Here is a 17,648-nt window from a genome sequence, read left to right as displayed (position 1 = left end):
ACGTGTGTTTGTATTTGAATATAAGTAATCACAAAATGGACATTTTCCTGCTTTAGAGTTCAAAAATAATTTGGAGTTTCTGAAGAAAAATTTGATCTCAGTACTTTTTTCTCGTGCAGTGCCCGATGACATAACTTATATAACTTATTATTTCAGGCTCCTTCATCGGAAACGTCCATTTGATCAATACACATAAAACCCTTGAGTCTAGTTAAACCACGTCCCTATGGGCTTGTTCTAGTGTAAACCGTCCATAGACGACGTACACGTGCAGATACTAGGTATGTTCTTGCCCTCCATGACCTACTCAAGTACGAATGAGTGAAACCGATTGAGCCACCGCAAATCTAAACAGCGACCTCTTGTGGCAGAGTAAACGAAAGCGAATTTCACTGGTGCCAACTCTCATGAATAATTTCAATGAAAACAAATGTCCGAGTACCAGCGAAAAACTTGTTGGGTGGTCTTTCAGAACAGATTCGAAGTTCTAGATTTAATTGCCACGTGTTTGATGACTGTATAAAGCTGCTAATAATATATCTCAAAAGAATATTATATAAAGATGTATTTAACATTTACAGAGAATGGAATGAAGGGCAACTTTTCTTAAAATTTGAATAAAAAGGCTCTTTAATTGTTTAATAATGTGGAGCGAGGGTGGTGAAAGTTGCTATTTTTGGACCACCCACGTGGAGAGTTAAATGGAAATAACAAATGTCATTGGAATGTGGAAGTATGTCGCCATGTTTGAAATTCACTGAACTGTTTTGAACGGTATTCTTCCCCAAATAGTGTGTGTCAGACCTCGGTGCTAGGATGCAACTGTATAATTTCGTAATCTGAGCTTTGAAATTTCGAGGATTTTTGGCCTGGTGAGGCTAAACGATTGGCAGATTGGAATAGTGCATTGCCTTGTCGCATGGGATGGGATTCGTCATGTTGTCACTGTTTGTGGTGAGTAGAAAACGGTTGGGACCATGGGGACATATACTGAAGAATTTTAGCTCTTGTAGCATCTCAGTTGATCATGTTGATAATCATGTGATTTTCACGGTTTGAATAGCATATGTGGATTTTTTTTTACATCATGAAATTCACAGACTTGATGGAGCCATACCATACTGAAGGGCCCATGGGCCTAGTAGTAATATAAGTAAGTATTATTGACTAAATAGGTTCCATCTTTCATATTTGCTCGTGAGCACAAATCTGTGAAAATGTGGTGTCCCAGTGATTGATCACGACTGTAGTCTTTTTCATAGTATTTTTGGGTTAAAATGATAAACAAAAAGGTAAAATTTACCTCATGACAAATGAGTCCTGTCGAGAAACGAGAAACTGTCAATCACAACGTAATGGGCCTAATTCCCTCCAAAACTGTAAGGTTTTACAGCTCTGGAAGTAGGCCCCCAATATGGCACAATAATGCTTAATGTTGGGTGAAAAGCATAGCTAAATGTTTTGACTTGGTGATGTTAGATTAGGCCTATTCGCGGAATCTCCTCTGAGCTTCCTAATTTGATTTTACAGGTAAACTGGGTTGAATTTCACCCTGGAACTAACTGATGCTTTATTGATTTGATTTGTCTTCTTTAATTATTTTGGAAGAAACTCTGACCGTACAGTTTTTAAATGTACATGTTGATACTGACCACAGTTGTACATGTATTTGATGAAAAAAAATGACAAATGATGTGCTGTTGCTTATCAGGTGGAGGTTAGATAGGGTGGGAACATACCCCTGCCATTTTGTGATTTTTTTTTTGTTGAAGAATGAAAATAGAATTGCCTTTATTCACAAGTCGGCCATATTGAATTGAAAGCGAGGTTAATTTTTGTGTGTGTTGGGAACCTCAGAGTAAATATTAAAACAATGAAACAGAAGTTCATAATAGATTAATTTCATCATTTATAGTGATTAACATTTTAAAATAGGCCTATAATGTGATTTATTACATCAAAATGTTTCAAGCAATATCTCAAAAAAGATTAAAAGTAGGGCATGGAACCCCAAATAGTCTCACCACCCCATTTTGACAGATTATATTGAATAAGACAGATTTAGAAACGTAATCAAACATGGCTTTCTTGTGAAATTGAATATCAAAATAAGGTCTATTGTTTTGTAAAGTTCTCGCTGGTGTAAGTTATTCATGAAAGAGTCTTAAACAATGCATCATTGCATGCCTGTGGGAAAAAAAGGCTGTGGCACCTCGGAATAAGAGCAATTTGTTGATGTTTTGGGGGTTTTTTTGCCATGCATCATGCATGTTACTCCAAAGTACCGTGAGATGGTTCAGATATAAACCACGATGTGCGGTTGCCCTTAGTCAGTTTTCCTCCGTCCAGTGATCTGCCTTGGAGACGACAGATCCAAGTGAAATATAGTTTGGGCTTCACCACCGGCATGTCTGGTCACATTGTGCATGGTTACATTGGATTGTTGCTGTATACACAATCGGTGATCTCATCGTGTAAGAGCGTGTTTCAGGGATTCGTGGGAACCATTGTTCAAAGAAAGCATTTTGGAGCGTCGAACGCTGACAGTCCTCGAGCCTTTAATGGAGTGAGAATGTAATCCGACTGGTCTTTTCTAAGACGCGTTCAGCATCGTGCAAGGGACGGGCAGGGAGGATTACGGGCATTCTTCTCGCACTTAGCAACTTGCTGTTGATATTATCATTGGTTACCAGCAGCTTTTTTTGCGGATTTGTGATTCGTTCGGGGGTAAAAGCTTGGCACTATTTGATAACGGGAAGGAGGATTATGGTTTCGACCCCGAACCAGTCTAATCTAAACAACAAAATTGTTGACATTTTGCTAATATAACCAGCAAGAAATGAGACCGAGGGGTACCCCCCCAACATGTCCAGTCTCTAACACATTCCAGACTATTGTTACTTAACACATCCCCCCCAAGATGTCTGAAAGAAATTCCCCAGATTCCTGCGAGACAATGACCAACACAAAGCAGGGGGGTTCTCTCCGTCTCATACCTTGCGGCATATGTTTGCTAACGTGCAAGGCTTGTGTAAGAATGATGCCGTGGGTGCTCTGAAATCCACAGTCCTAATCTGAAAAGGATGCCCAGGACAGGTGTTTAATTAACCCTGGCTTCGATACATTTGAAGCAAGATATGGGACGGAGAGAACCCCCGCGTTTGTGTTGGTCACTGTTTGATCGGAATCTCAGGAATGCTTTACAGACTTCTACGGAGATGTGTTAGTGTACAGGGATTGGAAGGTGGGGGGGGGACCCTTCCGTCCCATATCTTGCCAGGTATACTTCAATGGATCAGCTCTCTGTCACAAAGTTAATGTTAAAAGAAAATAACGAAGCTGAACAAAATAAAACACGTGACAGTCTTTGCTGAAATGGGTGTTGATGAGGAATATATTTCCACTGAAATGTGCGAGATTTTTGAAGTTTTGGGATTATTTCACTTTGAGTAGAGTAATAAATCAGTAAGTTGCTTGGATCACGTTTTTAAAGTACACACATGTCCGTACGAAGGACGCAAGAAGAAGGAAATTGAAATGAAGTTACTTTGAATTTACTGTTAGCTCTGCTTTTTAGGCCATATTGTAACCAAGTTTTGCGTAATACCAGTAGCCTCAGGTAGTACAAAATGTACACATTCTGATACTTTGTATTTTAACAGTTATACCACTTACATGCACAAGATAGACCGTGGGAGTTTATCATGCTGTGTTTATTTTTATTGTCATACAATGCTGCTTAACTGGAGAATTCTGTGTTCGTTCACTTTGTTGAAACAAAGCCAGAACATTCAACGTAATAAATGGTTTGGTGACATTCAAAGACACATTGTGCATAATAAAATGTAGTCTTTTTTACATTTTTGAATGGATTTATTCATAACCAAAGATTACATCGGTGTTTTTCACTCTTCGGGAAAGATCGGTATAGATGTACATGTGCAAGGACATGTACATGTACACCATTGAAGGTTTCGCGCGAAATTTGCCTTTGTCGCCAACCGTCTTTGCACACGGCACCACGACACAGTCCTGCGTAATCTTGTACTGTACTCCGCCCTTTGCTAAAGGATTTCTTCCGCGTCCGCAGTGGTGCTACTTAATACCACGCGCTTTCTGAAATTACATGCATTCTCGATTCGTTATCGAAAGCAGCGAGTAAACCGACTGATCAAGCAACATGTCTGGACGTGGCAAGGGAGGCAAAGGACTCGGAAAGGGAGGTGCTAAGCGTCACCGTAAGGTTCTGCGTGACAACATCCAGGGAATCACCAAGCCCGCCATCCGCCGTCTGGCTCGCCGTGGTGGTGTCAAGCGAATCTCTGGTCTGATCTACGAGGAGACCCGTGGTGTCCTGAAGGTGTTCCTCGAGAACGTCATCCGTGATGCCGTCACCTACTGCGAGCACGCCAAGAGAAAGACCGTCACCGCCATGGATGTGGTCTACGCTCTGAAACGCCAGGGCCGTACCCTGTACGGATTCGGCGGTTAAGCAGTAAAGCTTACTTCTCCAAAAACAACCGGCTCTTTTCAGAGCCACCACATTTTCAAAAGAGAGATTGAGTCCTTGCTGTCTTGTAGTTTTACGTTTATTTTGTCCGCCAAAGTCTACCTTAATATACAGCTGAACCATCCACCAATATCCCATCGTAATGGAGCACAATCATGTTAGGCTATGCAATCAATACTATACGTACAGTACATTGTTGCATCTCTGGGGAAGCAATGGATATCACGCAAGAACGTGGAAAGGATTTTCCAGCGTTAAATGGCCTTGTTTATAGTGGAATTGGAAGAGTAGGCTTAGTTGGAACAGCTTGCACTTACAAAACATGAACCGTCGGAAGGGAATATATCCCCACATTTGGACCCGAAGGGTGAGCTATTGACCCCTCGTAACTGGCACTTGGTGATAGTTCCTTTAGCATGGGAAACATTTAATATGAGGTGTAATCCGTCACCGCCAACCCCCCGTTCCTTTCCTAGTAAAAGAAAGTTTCGTCCTGGACAACTTTAACTACGTACAAACATGACAAAAGCCTGATATGTACACATGAAGAACTGGAACAGCACTCGTAGTGTCACGTGGTGTCCAGCAATACCGATATCTCCTTTTTTCGAAATTCCAAATTTTATGATTTAAGCCACCCCCATCTAAGTTAACGTGTTGATAATGAAAGCATCTTTAGAACACGTGATCAGTATTGCCAAACCTCCATTTTGAAGAGTGTCGAATGCATTCGTTTGGATTATTTATAGGCCTACTTCTCCTTTGGCAATGCGCAATGAGTTGATAAATTAATGTCAATTTTATTATCATGAAATTTATGCCCGAATGAAAAATAGTTTTGCATCCAGAAATCTGCCCCCAGGCAGAATGTCCCCTAATTTAGCACGCTTAAATAAATGAATTTACGAATTCATCAGAATGAGAACTCTTTTAAAATTATGATAAAACAAAAAAATTGATAAGCACATTTCACTACGTACCTCGAAAAGTGAATCAGCAGCCGCGCCAGAGAAATGTTTCAAACGTTACAGGCTAACTCCTAATTTAAAAATAATGAAACGGATTCTTGATACTAAAACCCGAAATGGAAATGAAGTAAGACCTTGAAAATAATGCACATTTTGCAGAAGGCTACGGTACAAAATCGTGCATAGAGTATTAAAGACTTCATCATAACTGGTCTGCGCATCGACAAAAGATAAGACTGTTACATTCTATTTTAATTAAAATGTTTGTCTGATGTACATTGTATGTATCTTCTTCGAAGTACTTTCGTTAGAAGGTTTCGTATATTTTTTTAATTACATGTATACAAACTGGTTTGCGGTGTATATCTAAAGCTATTCGAAATACATGTACATGTATTCCAACCGAAAAAAATATACACGTACTTAATGTCCATGTTAATGTACCTGTACTGTTAGATAAACATGTACATGTACGTAGTGCGTTAACGTTAGAGAAATGGCGGGAAGGATTCACGCACCCACCAATCACCGCACTCACAGAACGGACCAATGGCACCGTGCTACGCCGTCCAATCAGGAATGTTCGTGAATGGACCAATGAGAAGCAAGAATCACCAGTGCGAGGAATCCGCTGACCCCAATAAATAGCGAGCGCGAAATTTGGAATTTTATTCGTTCTGTCGTAGAAACCGAAGCACCAATCAACAATGGCTCGTACCAAGCAAACCGCCCGCAAATCTACTGGAGGAAAGGCTCCCCGCAAGCAGCTTGCCACCAAGGCAGCCCGCAAGAGCGCCCCAGCCACTGGAGGTGTCAAGAAGCCTCACCGTTACAGGCCCGGTACCGTGGCTCTCCGTGAGATCCGTCGCTACCAGAAGAGCACCGAGCTGCTGATCCGCAAGCTGCCCTTCCAGCGTCTGGTCCGTGAGATCGCCCAGGACTTCAAGACCGAGCTGCGCTTCCAGAGTTCCGCCGTCATGGCCCTGCAAGAGGCCAGCGAAGCTTACCTGGTTGGCCTGTTCGAGGACACCAACTTGTGCGCCATCCATGCCAAGCGTGTGACCATCATGCCCAAGGACATCCAGCTGGCTCGCCGAATCCGTGGCGAACGTGCCTAAGCGGGTTCTTCTCCACTCCAAAACCAAACGGCTCTTTTCAGAGCCACACAAAGTCAAAAAAGAGATTGAGTGCTGCTGTCATCCATATTAATTAAAAAGCCCAACAAAATATTTACAGCAATGTTGAATAAAAAACTGGGCCCTACCCAATTATATCACAAAAATCTGGCCCTCTTGTTTCTGATTTGAGCTTTTCTTGTCCAGTTCAATGATATGAAGTTATATAACTGACGAGACCTTACTAAAATTATTTATTTATTACTAAAATTACCTGCTAAGTAAAAATGAACAAATTGCAGATAAATTCAGTGACAGGCCCTATGTGTAATTGTACTATCCATGTCAAATTACAGTGGTTGGTTGTACCAGCTGGGAAACGCAACTGTCAGATTATATTTATGTATTTCTTGTGAATGGGTAATTTGAAAGGAAGCCGTGGTAATGATGCTGATTTGTAATAACAAAATGCATATTCATTTTACATTATGTACATGTGCGGCTACTTATCACAGAGCATATTTATGTGTAGACCAACCCCATGTAGTTTATTCCAATACAAATTTCCTTGGTCGGGGTTTTGCCATTTTTTCAAGGGTTTGAATTATTTGTCTCACAAAAATACATGTACAGTGTACATGTATTTTTACCACCTCATGAAACGGCTGCCCAAAATATTGGCATTCCCCTATGACTTGAAAGTGGTGCGGCCTTGGCGAAGAGGTAAAAGAGATATTTCATGGAGAGTTTTTGGGCACATGCCATTTAGAAAAAGAAACAAACTTGCTGGGGAGAATGTGGGGCCCGGTGAGCGCGTTGATGTGTGGTGATTACATGTACATGTATGAACATGTGAACGTGAAGTGTCCTCAGAATAAATGTGTACAGAGTACATGTACATGTTTTTTGTTCATTGACACAGCTTGGGGGGGGGTTTCACTGTGAGGGGTGTACATGTACTGTGGTTGTCCTTTTGTACACTTAAAAATTGAGTAATTACTTGGATAACATGCGTTCAGTTTTGTTCTGTGTAATTTTCAGAATAGATGTCAGACTGAAAGTGCTTCTGTGGTTTGGAGAAATGCAGAACACGTGAGAGAAACTAGAACAAGGGAGATAAAAACATGTAGCTGGCTCAGTTTGTGAAAACAACTCTCATCACCAACATGGTTTCCAGTGACACAGACTCCGTCAACTCCTCCCTTGTCTCGCCTGTGCCCAGGCCTGATGGGGAGGGTCCTGACGTGGCCACCACTGTTGTCCAGGCTACGTTCCTGGGTCTCATCCTGCTCGCGGTGTGCTTCCTCAACTTCTTGGTGACCTTCACTATCTACAAGAAAGCCTCCTACCTGTTGACCTCCAGCAACCGTTTCATCCTCAGCCTGGCCCTGTCCAACTTCGTCGCCGGGGCGGTGGTGCTGCCCTTCAACTTGATCAGCTGTGTCTGGAGGGACTGGATCTTTGGGGTCATGTGGTGCAACCTGACGGGGTTCGTCACGGTGTCTATCACCACCGGCAGCTTGTTCACAGTTATGATCATCACTATAGACAGGTGAGTTGTTTTTCTGAACAGAGGTTGCTGAGGGCAAGGAAGATTTTCTTTAGGTATGAAAGTGTTCCTTAGTTCAATCATTTTCCCCAATCTTGATTTGTATCCGAGCTACTTGCAGTCAGTTCCAATATTTTAATTTAACTCAAAGCACACAAACCTACATCTTGTGTACATGTAATAGGTACATGTATCACATGCTTCAATCTTGCATCAAAACAGGAGCGACAAACAGGTTTTCTACTGTTTGAAGTGTGTTGAATCGTTTTAAAATGTTTTCAAAATCTGCCACATCAGACTTATTGAATGGCCTGAAATTACTGAAGATTGAAAACAAGTGAGTGCATTATAACACAAGTTTTAATACAAAATATTTTTATCTGTAACATGGTCAACAACCTCCCAGTGCAATGGAAATATGCATCCATTCCTTTTGCACCCCATGATCAGGGAAGTAAATACATATGTACATATGAAAACAGGGCATGCGCATTGATTAGGGAGGGGGTGAAGGAACTATTTTGGTCATTCATGTGGTGCAAATTCCAAATCTTAATCCCGATTAGGGATTAATTTTTTTTTTTGGGGGGGGGGAAAAGTGGTAGTCGTGGTTGGGGCCCTTGGAGGGCTCCAAACCCTCTTGATCTGCTAGTTTAGCAGCATTTTTTTGTGAATACAATTGACTGTCCACATCTTTTCTCCTGTATCTGTCAGGTATTTTGCAATATCACAGCCGATGATGTATCCAGTCAAGTTAACAAGTACTCGGACTGTGGAGCTGATCATTCTTGCCTGGTTTCTTGCCGTGGCGTGCAGTCTTCCTCCTGTCTTCGGCTGGTCAGAGTACCAGTATAGTGTGTTCCGATCCAGTTGTCTCATCGACTGGAGTCAGCATCCGTCCTATGCAGTCTTCTTCACCGTCGCATGTGTGCTCATCCCATTTCTGGTTATCCTGGGCTGCTATTTGAAAATTTTACAAGTGGCCCATGTGACACACAGGCGGGTCAGCAACGGGAATGTTGTCATCACGGGAAATCTCAGGAACAGGCGGCGGTCTCGGCGGACGTCGTTGCTGGTCAACATACGCATGAGTTCGCCGCCCAAGGCGTTGCGGACCATCGCGATCACGGTGGGTGCCTTTTTGGTCATATGGGGGCCAGTGACTGCCGAACTGCTATTTGAGGCTTTCCACGGCCTCTCTGCAGTGCCCCCCTGGGTGCTGATGTCAGTGACGCTACTGTGGTATGCCAGCTTCATCATGTATCCCTGCGTGTATGCTGTTTGGAATCGTAGTATACGGGGTGAGCTCCTGTCGTGGTTCTGCACCCGGGGCCGTTGGTTGAATGACGAACAGCCCTTGCTGTTTGCGCCGAGGAAGGAATCACGTGCCGTCAGCATCAGCGGGAGTATAACAGACCTCAGCTACACGGCTACACTGCAGAGCAAGGCTCACATGCTTGGTGCCGCGAGTATTGCAACTGGTACACAAAACTCAAGTAATGACTCAGGTGAGTGTCATTTACCTTTAATAGCAATAACTACAAACAAACACTGCTCCACTCCCCCCAACCACTCCACTCCAGCCCCTAAATAGGGAACAGTCTCATGAGCCCCAAGCTGGACCAAGAGAGGGCGCAATATTCCAAGCAGCGCAGGCTCCTTTGGGGGACACTGCATTACGCTGGTTCAGGAACAGCTGATAGGCGTGCGTTAGGGTCACATAACTACAGTACATGTACTGAGAATATGGCACACACTTTGTACTCTCATGCATATGTCGGTGATAATAAATATGGATAGCATCCACATGTGTATTATTGTAAAGCCCTATTTTTTTTCCTTTTTCTGGCTCTCGTACAAAACTTGCAATGTAGACACATTTAATTTAGTAATCTCATTCCAATACCCTGTACTGAAATCACCTTCCATTCATATACTTGTAACCGAATGGAGTGGTACATGTAACATGTTCGCACATGAACCTCTAACCTCTTAAGTCCTTACACACACTGTGTATCACCAATTGCCTGGCATTTCTTCAATTACTCTGTGGTCCTCCCTCAAAATTTAAGACTTCGGTACAATTGTGATTTTTTACCCACAAAATACAGGCTCACGGGGAATACAGACACTGCTAATTTGTTTTGAAAAAACCTCTTTCAGCCTTGTTATATTGAATTGCAGTTCAACTTTCACAGTAGGTTTTTTGAGTGAATTGCGGAACCCACATAGGCCTGTACCCAGGGGCGTATAACCTGGGTGATGGGAACATATGAGCGGATTTTGAAGAATTTTCGGAGTTCTCTCCGACCAAAAGGTATTGAATAGCACAGAGTGGAGATAAATTTGTCAAACTACAAACATTCTGTTTTGAGGTGAGATTGGTTCAAGGGTGTAAGATGAGCAGCGCCCCCAGCTTCGTATGGCAGCAGCCCCTTCTTTTCAAATTTCCATGGCTGGGCAATTATTGACTTATGTTAGCCCCACAGAATTGTAATGACTCAAGTCAATGACTTGACTTCAGTCCAAAGATTTGGTGACTTGACTCTAGTTCCAAACGGGAAATCGAGTCCGGACAGGTATATGACTTGACTCAAATTGAGTCACTGTGAGCACATGACTGGACTCCCTCATTGGGAGACCCGACTAGAGTGGAAGACAGTAAGACTCGAGTTCCAAAAATGAAAGCGAACTTCATTGCGGAAAAAATATTTGCAATGACTTATGGTCTATATTAATGTTGATGTCGGTGCTACATCAAGAAAGTAAGATGTGGTGGTGTGACTACATGTGGAAACTCGAGTTGAAAATTAAAAGTGCCACAAAAGCTTTTCACACTTACTTTTATAAATTGCTTTGTGTTCAACTATTGTTGACTCAAATCAACTCGAAATAATACTTTACTCGACAGGCTATTTGCTAAATAAATCGACTTGCACTACAAGGACTTGACCCACAAACTTTAGTGACTCATCACAACTCTGCACCCCCCCCATCCCCAGTGCAAATTTACACCAATGCTTTTGAGAAATTTAAGATTGGAGTTGTACAATGTAGTCGTTTGCCAGCATGCAGTCTGTAAACATTTTTTTTACACGTTCGCCTGTAGGCACCTCTTAAAAATTACACATTTTTTGTGTTCAACATGTACATCAACTGTCATGCGTTCAAGCAACCTATACATATACAGTAAACGGGATTTTCCACTCTGAGCTCAAGAGATCGTTTGAAAAATCCTTCATTCTGGAACTTGAAAACAGGAAAAGTCCGGTCAAAGACTTGTGTAGCTCGGTCGAATGTCCGACAATAACTTGTCTAGGCTAGGTAGAAAAGCGTAGCCTATTGCTTTTTGACTCTTAACCATGGCTCAGCGGTTGAACTTAATAAAGATGTGGTTAGGGTTAGGCTAGGTAACAATTTAATAAATCTGTGATCAAACGTTTCGGCCTAGTACAATAATATTAAATGTTGACAAAGCAACAGACAAGGAATCTCTCTTTTTGTAAGTTGTGGTGGCTCTGAAAAGAGCCGGTTGGTTTTTGCCGAGGATTCGGCGCTTATTTGGCAGCCTTCGATGCGGTCTTCTTGGGCAGCAGAACGGCCTGGATGTTGGGCAGTACACCACCCTGGGCGATGGTGACACCGCTGAGAAGCTTGTTCAGCTCTTCGTCGTTGCGGATGGCCAGTTGCAAGTGACGAGGGTTGATTCTCGTCTTCTTGTTGTCACGGGCGGCATTGCCAGCCAACTCGAGGATCTCAGCGGCCAGGTACTCCATGACGGCGGCCAAGTAGACCGGGGCACCGGCACCCACACGCTCGGCGTAGTTGCCCTTGCGCAGGAAGCGGTGAACACGGCCCACGGGGAACTGCAGACCAGCCCTGGCAGATCGGCTCTTGGCCTTTGCGCGTTGCTTTCCTCCCTTTCCACGTCCAGACATGATGGCTAATGGATCTCTGCGAAGTTTTATGATGAGAATGAATGAAGGGAAAAGCGTCGTGAGCGAATTTATAGTCTGATGAGGGATCCAGGCACTGTCCAATGAGATGACGGTATTTAAGTAATCCCGCCCACCCTTTGCACACGGCACGTTAAATTGTATGTGTTGCTCATAGCAGTGGTACGATACTCAATGCGCGTGTACTTGGCCAATCACGTTGCTTATTTTTTTAGAGGGAGCGCTGGGATCCGTGGCAGAATCCCGCTCAGGATCCCCGATTTGCATAGCAGCAGGTATAAAGCTTGTGAAATTTCAAGAGGGGCATAGTTCATTCTGCGAGCCCAGCAAACAAGTCGAATCGACATCATGCCTCCCAAGCCAAGTGGAAAGGGACAGAAGAAAGCCGGTAAGGCCAAGGGTGCTCCCCGCACCGACAAGAAGAAGAAGCGCAAGAGAAAGGAGAGCTATGGCATCTACATCTACAAGGTGATGAAGCAGGTGCACCCCGACACCGGCATCTCCAGCCGTGCCATGAGCATCATGAACAGCTTCGTCAACGACATCTTCGAGCGCATCGCCGCCGAGGCTTCTCGCTTGGCCCACTACAACAAGAAGTCCACCATCACCAGCCGCGAGGTGCAGACCGCTGTCCGCCTCCTCCTGCCCGGTGAGCTGGCCAAGCACGCCGTCAGCGAAGGCACCAAGGCTGTCACCAAGTACACCACCTCCAAATAAGCGGTGTACAACACATCAAACCAACCGGCTCTTTTCAGAGCCACCACAACTTCAAAAAAGAGATTCCTTGCCATGCTGTCTTTATGATTGATTTTTCTTTTGTCGCGTTTATTTTAATTTTATTTTAAAGTTAACTTGCACCTAGGCAATGTCGAAAGAACCAAGGAAACTGTTACAAGTTCATACATTTTAGGACAGTTAGGGCTAGGTTTCAGTTCCTCAGTGCACATCATTTTCATATTTTGAAATGCAGAAAAGACGTCCACCCACATGCACATAGGGTTTTCGTACTTGGGGTTGTGCGTGAAATGTTATATTGCTTCAGATTTCACTACTAGTGAAAAAGAAGCATTAGACTGAGAACTTGGGAAACAACGAACCGTTCGGAAAGTTAGACCAGTAAAGAATAGATGGAAAGGTAAATTTACTTAAAAACTGCTTCGTTAGTGCGAAATTTTACCTATTGTGTTCGCCTATGAAGTACGAAAAGGCCACTTCTTTCGCGATCGGTTTCAGGTTTAGCTAGACTATCATTGTCCCAAATTCGTTTCAGGTATGACGAAGATATTAATTTTAGAAAATCAAAAGCTACGTCAGATTTTATCACGGCCCCCCCAAAAAAAACTTGTTGAGCATTTTGTGGTTCCAATGATTTTACACGGGCTGTATGTCGCAGTCATTGTGTACTTCAGAACAAGCTAGTCTCTTCAATGACAAAAATCAAGCCCTCAAGATGGACTCGTAAGTTTGTTTACTGCAAAAACCTCACCACCCCAAAAAAATTAGTAAAAAGTTTGCCATTAACAAAGCGTAGGCTTAACACTGAAATCCCAGACCTTGAAAGGACAACTTGAGTGAAAATGCATGCTGAGCTCACTATATAAATTGAAGTCCACCACCAACACCACCACCACAGTTTCTGTTAAAAAAAGAGAGATTGTTTGAGCAAAAAAATTGAGAGATGAGTGGAAACATAGGCCAGGATCTGCTCCCCGGGTTTGGGAACTTCCATCCAGGGCGGTTTTATGAAACTATGGATGGAAAACGGTCCCCAGTGCCCTAGAAAGTAGAGGGAAGCTTTGTAAAATGGCTGTGAGCTAATAGGGATCACTTTTCGAGGGGTGAGTTTGTTTTTCGTGGATAATTAAAAATGTAATTTGCGAACTCACCAAAAATTGAAAGAAATGGAAAGACTTGGGCCGAGAAAAAAAAATTCATTTTTTTATTAGAGTAACTTCAGTAATATCGCCTGGCGTGTTATTGAGCCCTGAACTTTGTTGACTTTACATGGTTTTCAGTGGGGCTTGAATAAGTTTACTGCTACCGATGCTGCGGCGTTTGCAGATTCTTACAAGAGCGCCCTCAATCTGTGCGAGTGGGGTGGCCGCGGCGAGGGATTCTTCGCAGAAACTTAACATTTTTCACTTAAATTCTGTAAGGATTTTAACGTAGTTCAAGTATTTTGTATTGACCCCGCACCGAATACGGAAGTGCCAGACTGGGTGCCGAGGCGATAATTAGTTTGGTTTGTTCTCGGCACACGTCTGGCCGATATGATATCAGAAAGAACGCGACTAACGACTCGCCATCAAGCCTATTCATGCGTTACACAAGTGGGTATCAGCATGCTTACATGAACATGCACACACATGGCATATGCACTGAACTCAGCCCACAATCTGTATGCCTGAGTAATGAAATTTGAAAATCAAATAAAAAAATTGATACATCGCAAATCATCTAGTTATGAAGCAAACATACTGTACACTTCACGTGACTGTATAAACTAGATTTCATACAATGCACAAGTAGTTTGGCAATTTCATGTACACACTAGAGTAAGTTAGAATTCTTGGTGGGTGCAGACAAACGAGACCACTCATCGGTATATAGCAGGATCTACAGTAGACCGAGCCGAGTATTGTAGTACATGTACTGGTAGATTGTGTATGCAAATGTCGTGTAGGCCTAGGCTGCATCTTCGGCAGGACAATGGGTATTATCTTCATTGTTATCTCCATGAGTCAAACAGCCCACTTTTGTGAATTAATCACGTACTTTGACAATGGGTGCACCCCTCTTGGTTGAGTTCACGTCTAATTGTGTTCGTGGTTCTCGGTGGATTCCCTTGAATACCAAGTTTAAAAAGCTAAGAAAACCTTTCTATGCGGGCTTCTTGTGTTCCTAGCTCTGTGCATGGTTTGACCATGAAGCTATTAAAACCACAGCTAGCCCCATGGTTTGACCATGGTTTGACACAGAACCACTCTCTGTATCCACCTTGCTGGTCAAGGGAAACTTTCACAGGGTATCTACACCTGGTTTCCACAATTATAGCCTACTTCATAATGAAAAGAAGATTCCAATTTCGTTCATTTCACAAAAAAACGAGGTTAACTTTGAGTCGGCCTCCACCCAGCGTTGGGTAAACCCAGTATAAATGTAGTGCCTACGATCGGATTAGAAATACATGTAATGGAAAAAACTAAGCAAAATGTATGCACTTGTAACGGTTTCCTTAGTTGCTTAGGTGCAAACAATTTATTAAAATAAACGCGACAAAAGAATCATAAAGACAGCAAGGCAAGGAATCTCTTTATTGAAGTTGTGGTGGCTCTGAAAAGAGCCGGTTGGTTTGATGTGTAGTACACCGCTTATTTGGAGGTGGTGTACTTGGTGACAGCCTTGGTGCCTTCGCTGACGGCGTGCTTGGCCAGCTCACCGGGCAGGAGGAGGCGGACAGCGGTCTGCACCTCGCGGCTGGTGATGGTGGACTTCTTGTTGTAGTGGGCCAAGCGAGAAGCCTCGGCGGCGATGCGCTCGAAGATGTCGTTGACGAAGCTGTTCATGATGCTCATGGCACGGCTGGAGATGCCGGTGTCGGGGTGCACCTGCTTCATCACCTTGTAGATGTAGATGCCATAGCTCTCCTTTCTCTTGCGCTTCTTCTTCTTGTCGGTGCGGGGAGCACCCTTGGCCTTACCGGCTTTCTTCTGTCCCTTTCCACTTGGCTTGGGAGGCATGATGATCTCGGTTGGTTTGCAAAATTTGCAGAATGGCGAATATCGAAAAATCGGTCTGTTATATACCTGCCGATATGTAAACGAGGGATCCTGGTCAGGATTCTAGCGATCGCGCCCTCGAAGTTCCCGCTTAAATTGTCACATCATTGTGGTGTACGTTGATTGGCTGACAGAAAGCCGCTTTGCACACGGCCCCATACACGGTACACACATGCCGGACAAAGCACACAGCACCTGCTGCACGACACTAGTGCGCGGGAAGGCGGGTTTCGCAAAGGAGGAATCTGATTGGGTGCTGCATGGATCCCTCCAAACTGTATAAATAGGGAAGTCTGATCTCTAACGGGTATTCGTTCTGTTGAAAATAAACCGCACGAAATCCATCATCATGTCTGGACGTGGAAAGGGAGGAAAGCAACGCGCAAAGGCCAAGAGCCGATCTGCCAGGGCTGGTCTGCAGTTCCCCGTGGGCCGTGTTCACCGCTTCCTGCGCAAGGGCAACTACGCCGAGCGTGTGGGTGCCGGTGCCCCGGTCTACTTGGCCGCCGTCATGGAGTACCTGGCCGCTGAGATCCTCGAGTTGGCTGGCAATGCCGCCCGTGACAACAAGAAGACGAGAATCAACCCTCGTCACTTGCAACTGGCCATCCGCAACGACGAAGAGCTGAACAAGCTTCTCAGCGGTGTCACCATCGCCCAGGGTGGTGTACTGCCCAACATCCAGGCCGTTCTGCTGCCCAAGAAGACCGCATCGAAGGCTGCCAAATAAGCGCTGAATCCTCAGCTTCACAAAACAACCGGCTCTTTTCAGAGCCACCACAACTTCCAGGAAGAGATTATTCCCTGTCTGTGTCTTTTAGGCAACTTTTTTAAATATAACTGAGTCATGTTTTCCAGTCTACATCATTTCATCAATTGGCAGATAAATTCCCCTGCCTTGTCAGGTTTGTCCAGGTAAAAACGATTACCTGTCCGTAAATTTACTTTTTGTGGGGTCTAAAAGCGGCTATTTTTTTGTAAAAAAATATCCAGAAATCCTACAATTTTATGAAGGGGTAAGAAATCACAATACTAGCCTGTCCTGCAGTGTACTGGTTCTTCCGAGTCTAAAATTCATTCGACGATCCAAATAGTTAAAGTTGAGTGGAATTGAAATTCGTGTTTGGTTCCATAGCATCCCATACATGTACATACAGTATAAGTGCTTCCTCTGAAGCACTTTGCCATTTATGTATTTATTAGCTGAGGGTTACCATGAAATTTGAAGAACAAGTTTATCCTTGCTCCATGATAGGTCAGAGGTATCGGAATGATGTACATCTATAGTGAACTCTGTCAAAATTGGAGGGACCAGGCAAAATTTTTTTTTTAACCAGGATTTCATCATAATAGGAATGGAAAAACAAATCATTTCAGAAAATTGGGATTCTCAGAAGTTAACTCTGTAACAGCTTCCTGTTATATTCATGGAACAATGCTCTTCAGAACTAGACTCGGTCGTAATTTGCATGATTTTACTGTTTCATGACGTCCCTCAGGAACTGTTCTTACATGCATCGAAGAGACGGATGATCAAGAGGTTGATGGAGGTGGGGAACTCATCCTGAGACCTCGCCCCAAGTCCTTGATCCACAAGAAGGCCATCCCAAGGGTGAATCAGCTTCAGACAATTGTGGACGTCCACACGCCCATGGGGTATGTCGGCGGGTCGGAGGACTCCTTGAAGTCTTCCGATAAGGAAGACGATCCAGATGAAGGTATTCTTGAGGATGCATGAATGATTATCCGTCAGTCCCCTTGATCACACAGT

At 43.7% G+C, this 17,648-nt stretch overlaps 7 protein-coding genes across 8 annotated transcripts; 5 read left to right on the top strand and 2 right to left on the bottom strand.

The window, feature by feature from the left end:
- Window positions 1-123: 123 nt before the first annotated feature.
- Window positions 124-17,615, top strand: LOC147796891 (G protein-coupled receptor 161-like). Of its 2 annotated transcripts, none has more exons than XM_087145696.1 (4): window positions 124-954; window positions 7,640-8,145; window positions 8,857-9,650; window positions 17,377-17,615. In XM_087145696.1, exons 2-4 carry the CDS (start codon window positions 7,760-7,762, stop codon window positions 17,613-17,615), a joined length of 1,419 nt encoding a protein of 472 aa, XP_087001822.1. In that variant the 5' UTR covers window positions 124-954; window positions 7,640-7,759. The 2 variants fall into 2 exon arrangements, with proteins under 2 accessions (XP_087001822.1, XP_087001821.1); XM_087145695.1 differs by having other exon boundaries at window positions 7,635-8,145.
- On the top strand, window positions 4,109-5,392 carry LOC147796894 (histone H4). Its single transcript, XM_087145704.1, has one exon. It carries the CDS (start codon window positions 4,181-4,183, stop codon window positions 4,490-4,492), a length of 312 nt encoding a protein of 103 aa, XP_087001830.1. The 5' UTR covers window positions 4,109-4,180; the 3' UTR covers window positions 4,493-5,392.
- Window positions 6,166-6,622, top strand: LOC110977866 (histone H3, embryonic). Its single transcript, XM_022232375.2, has one exon. It carries the CDS (start codon window positions 6,186-6,188, stop codon window positions 6,594-6,596), a length of 411 nt encoding a protein of 136 aa, XP_022088067.2. The 5' UTR covers window positions 6,166-6,185; the 3' UTR covers window positions 6,597-6,622.
- On the bottom strand, window positions 9,652-12,080 carry LOC110977932 (histone H2A-like). The gene has a single exon (XM_022232477.2). It carries the CDS (start codon window positions 12,078-12,080, stop codon window positions 11,700-11,702), a length of 381 nt encoding a protein of 126 aa, XP_022088169.1. The 3' UTR covers window positions 9,652-11,699.
- Window positions 12,447-12,870, top strand: LOC147796893 (histone H2B, gonadal). The gene has a single exon (XM_087145703.1). It carries the CDS (start codon window positions 12,447-12,449, stop codon window positions 12,813-12,815), a length of 369 nt encoding a protein of 122 aa, XP_087001829.1. The 3' UTR covers window positions 12,816-12,870.
- On the bottom strand, window positions 15,104-15,838 carry LOC110977933 (histone H2B, gonadal). Its single transcript, XM_022232478.2, has one exon. It carries the CDS (start codon window positions 15,836-15,838, stop codon window positions 15,470-15,472), a length of 369 nt encoding a protein of 122 aa, XP_022088170.1. The 3' UTR covers window positions 15,104-15,469.
- LOC147796892 (histone H2A-like) lies at window positions 16,227-16,607 on the top strand. The gene has a single exon (XM_087145702.1). It carries the CDS (start codon window positions 16,227-16,229, stop codon window positions 16,605-16,607), a length of 381 nt encoding a protein of 126 aa, XP_087001828.1.
- Window positions 17,616-17,648: the final 33 nt, after the last annotated feature.

This window comes from Acanthaster planci, linkage group LG14 (assembly GCF_054643075.1).
Source record: "Acanthaster planci isolate LZ-2023a linkage group LG14, COTS_SCS, whole genome shotgun sequence".
NCBI classification, from domain to species: domain Eukaryota; kingdom Metazoa; phylum Echinodermata; class Asteroidea; order Valvatida; family Acanthasteridae; genus Acanthaster; species Acanthaster planci.
This window is presented reverse-complemented; position numbering and strand designations above follow the sequence as displayed.

Bases quoted from the DNA above. Each gene is read 5' to 3' on its own strand.
- LOC110977866 (XM_022232375.2), top strand. From the start codon at position 6,186: ATGGCTCGTACCAAGCAAACCGCCCGCAAATCTACTGGAGGAAAGGCT.
- LOC147796893 (XM_087145703.1), top strand. From the start codon at position 12,447: ATGCCTCCCAAGCCAAGTGGAAAGGGACAGAAGAAAGCCGGTAAGGCC.
- LOC110977932 (XM_022232477.2), bottom strand. From the start codon at position 12,080: ATGTCTGGACGTGGAAAGGGAGGAAAGCAACGCGCAAAGGCCAAGAGC.
- LOC110977933 (XM_022232478.2), bottom strand. From the start codon at position 15,838: ATGCCTCCCAAGCCAAGTGGAAAGGGACAGAAGAAAGCCGGTAAGGCC.
- LOC147796892 (XM_087145702.1), top strand. From the start codon at position 16,227: ATGTCTGGACGTGGAAAGGGAGGAAAGCAACGCGCAAAGGCCAAGAGC.
- LOC147796891 (XM_087145696.1), top strand. From the start codon at position 7,760: ATGGTTTCCAGTGACACAGACTCCGTCAACTCCTCCCTTGTCTCGCCT. The intron at 8,146-8,856 runs GTGAGTTGTTTT...TGTATCTGTCAG, and splicing joins ATGATCATCACTATAGACAG to GTATTTTGCAATATCACAGC. The intron at 9,651-17,376 runs GTGAGTGTCATT...GACGTCCCTCAG, and splicing joins AAACTCAAGTAATGACTCAG to GAACTGTTCTTACATGCATC.
- LOC147796894 (XM_087145704.1), top strand. From the start codon at position 4,181: ATGTCTGGACGTGGCAAGGGAGGCAAAGGACTCGGAAAGGGAGGTGCT.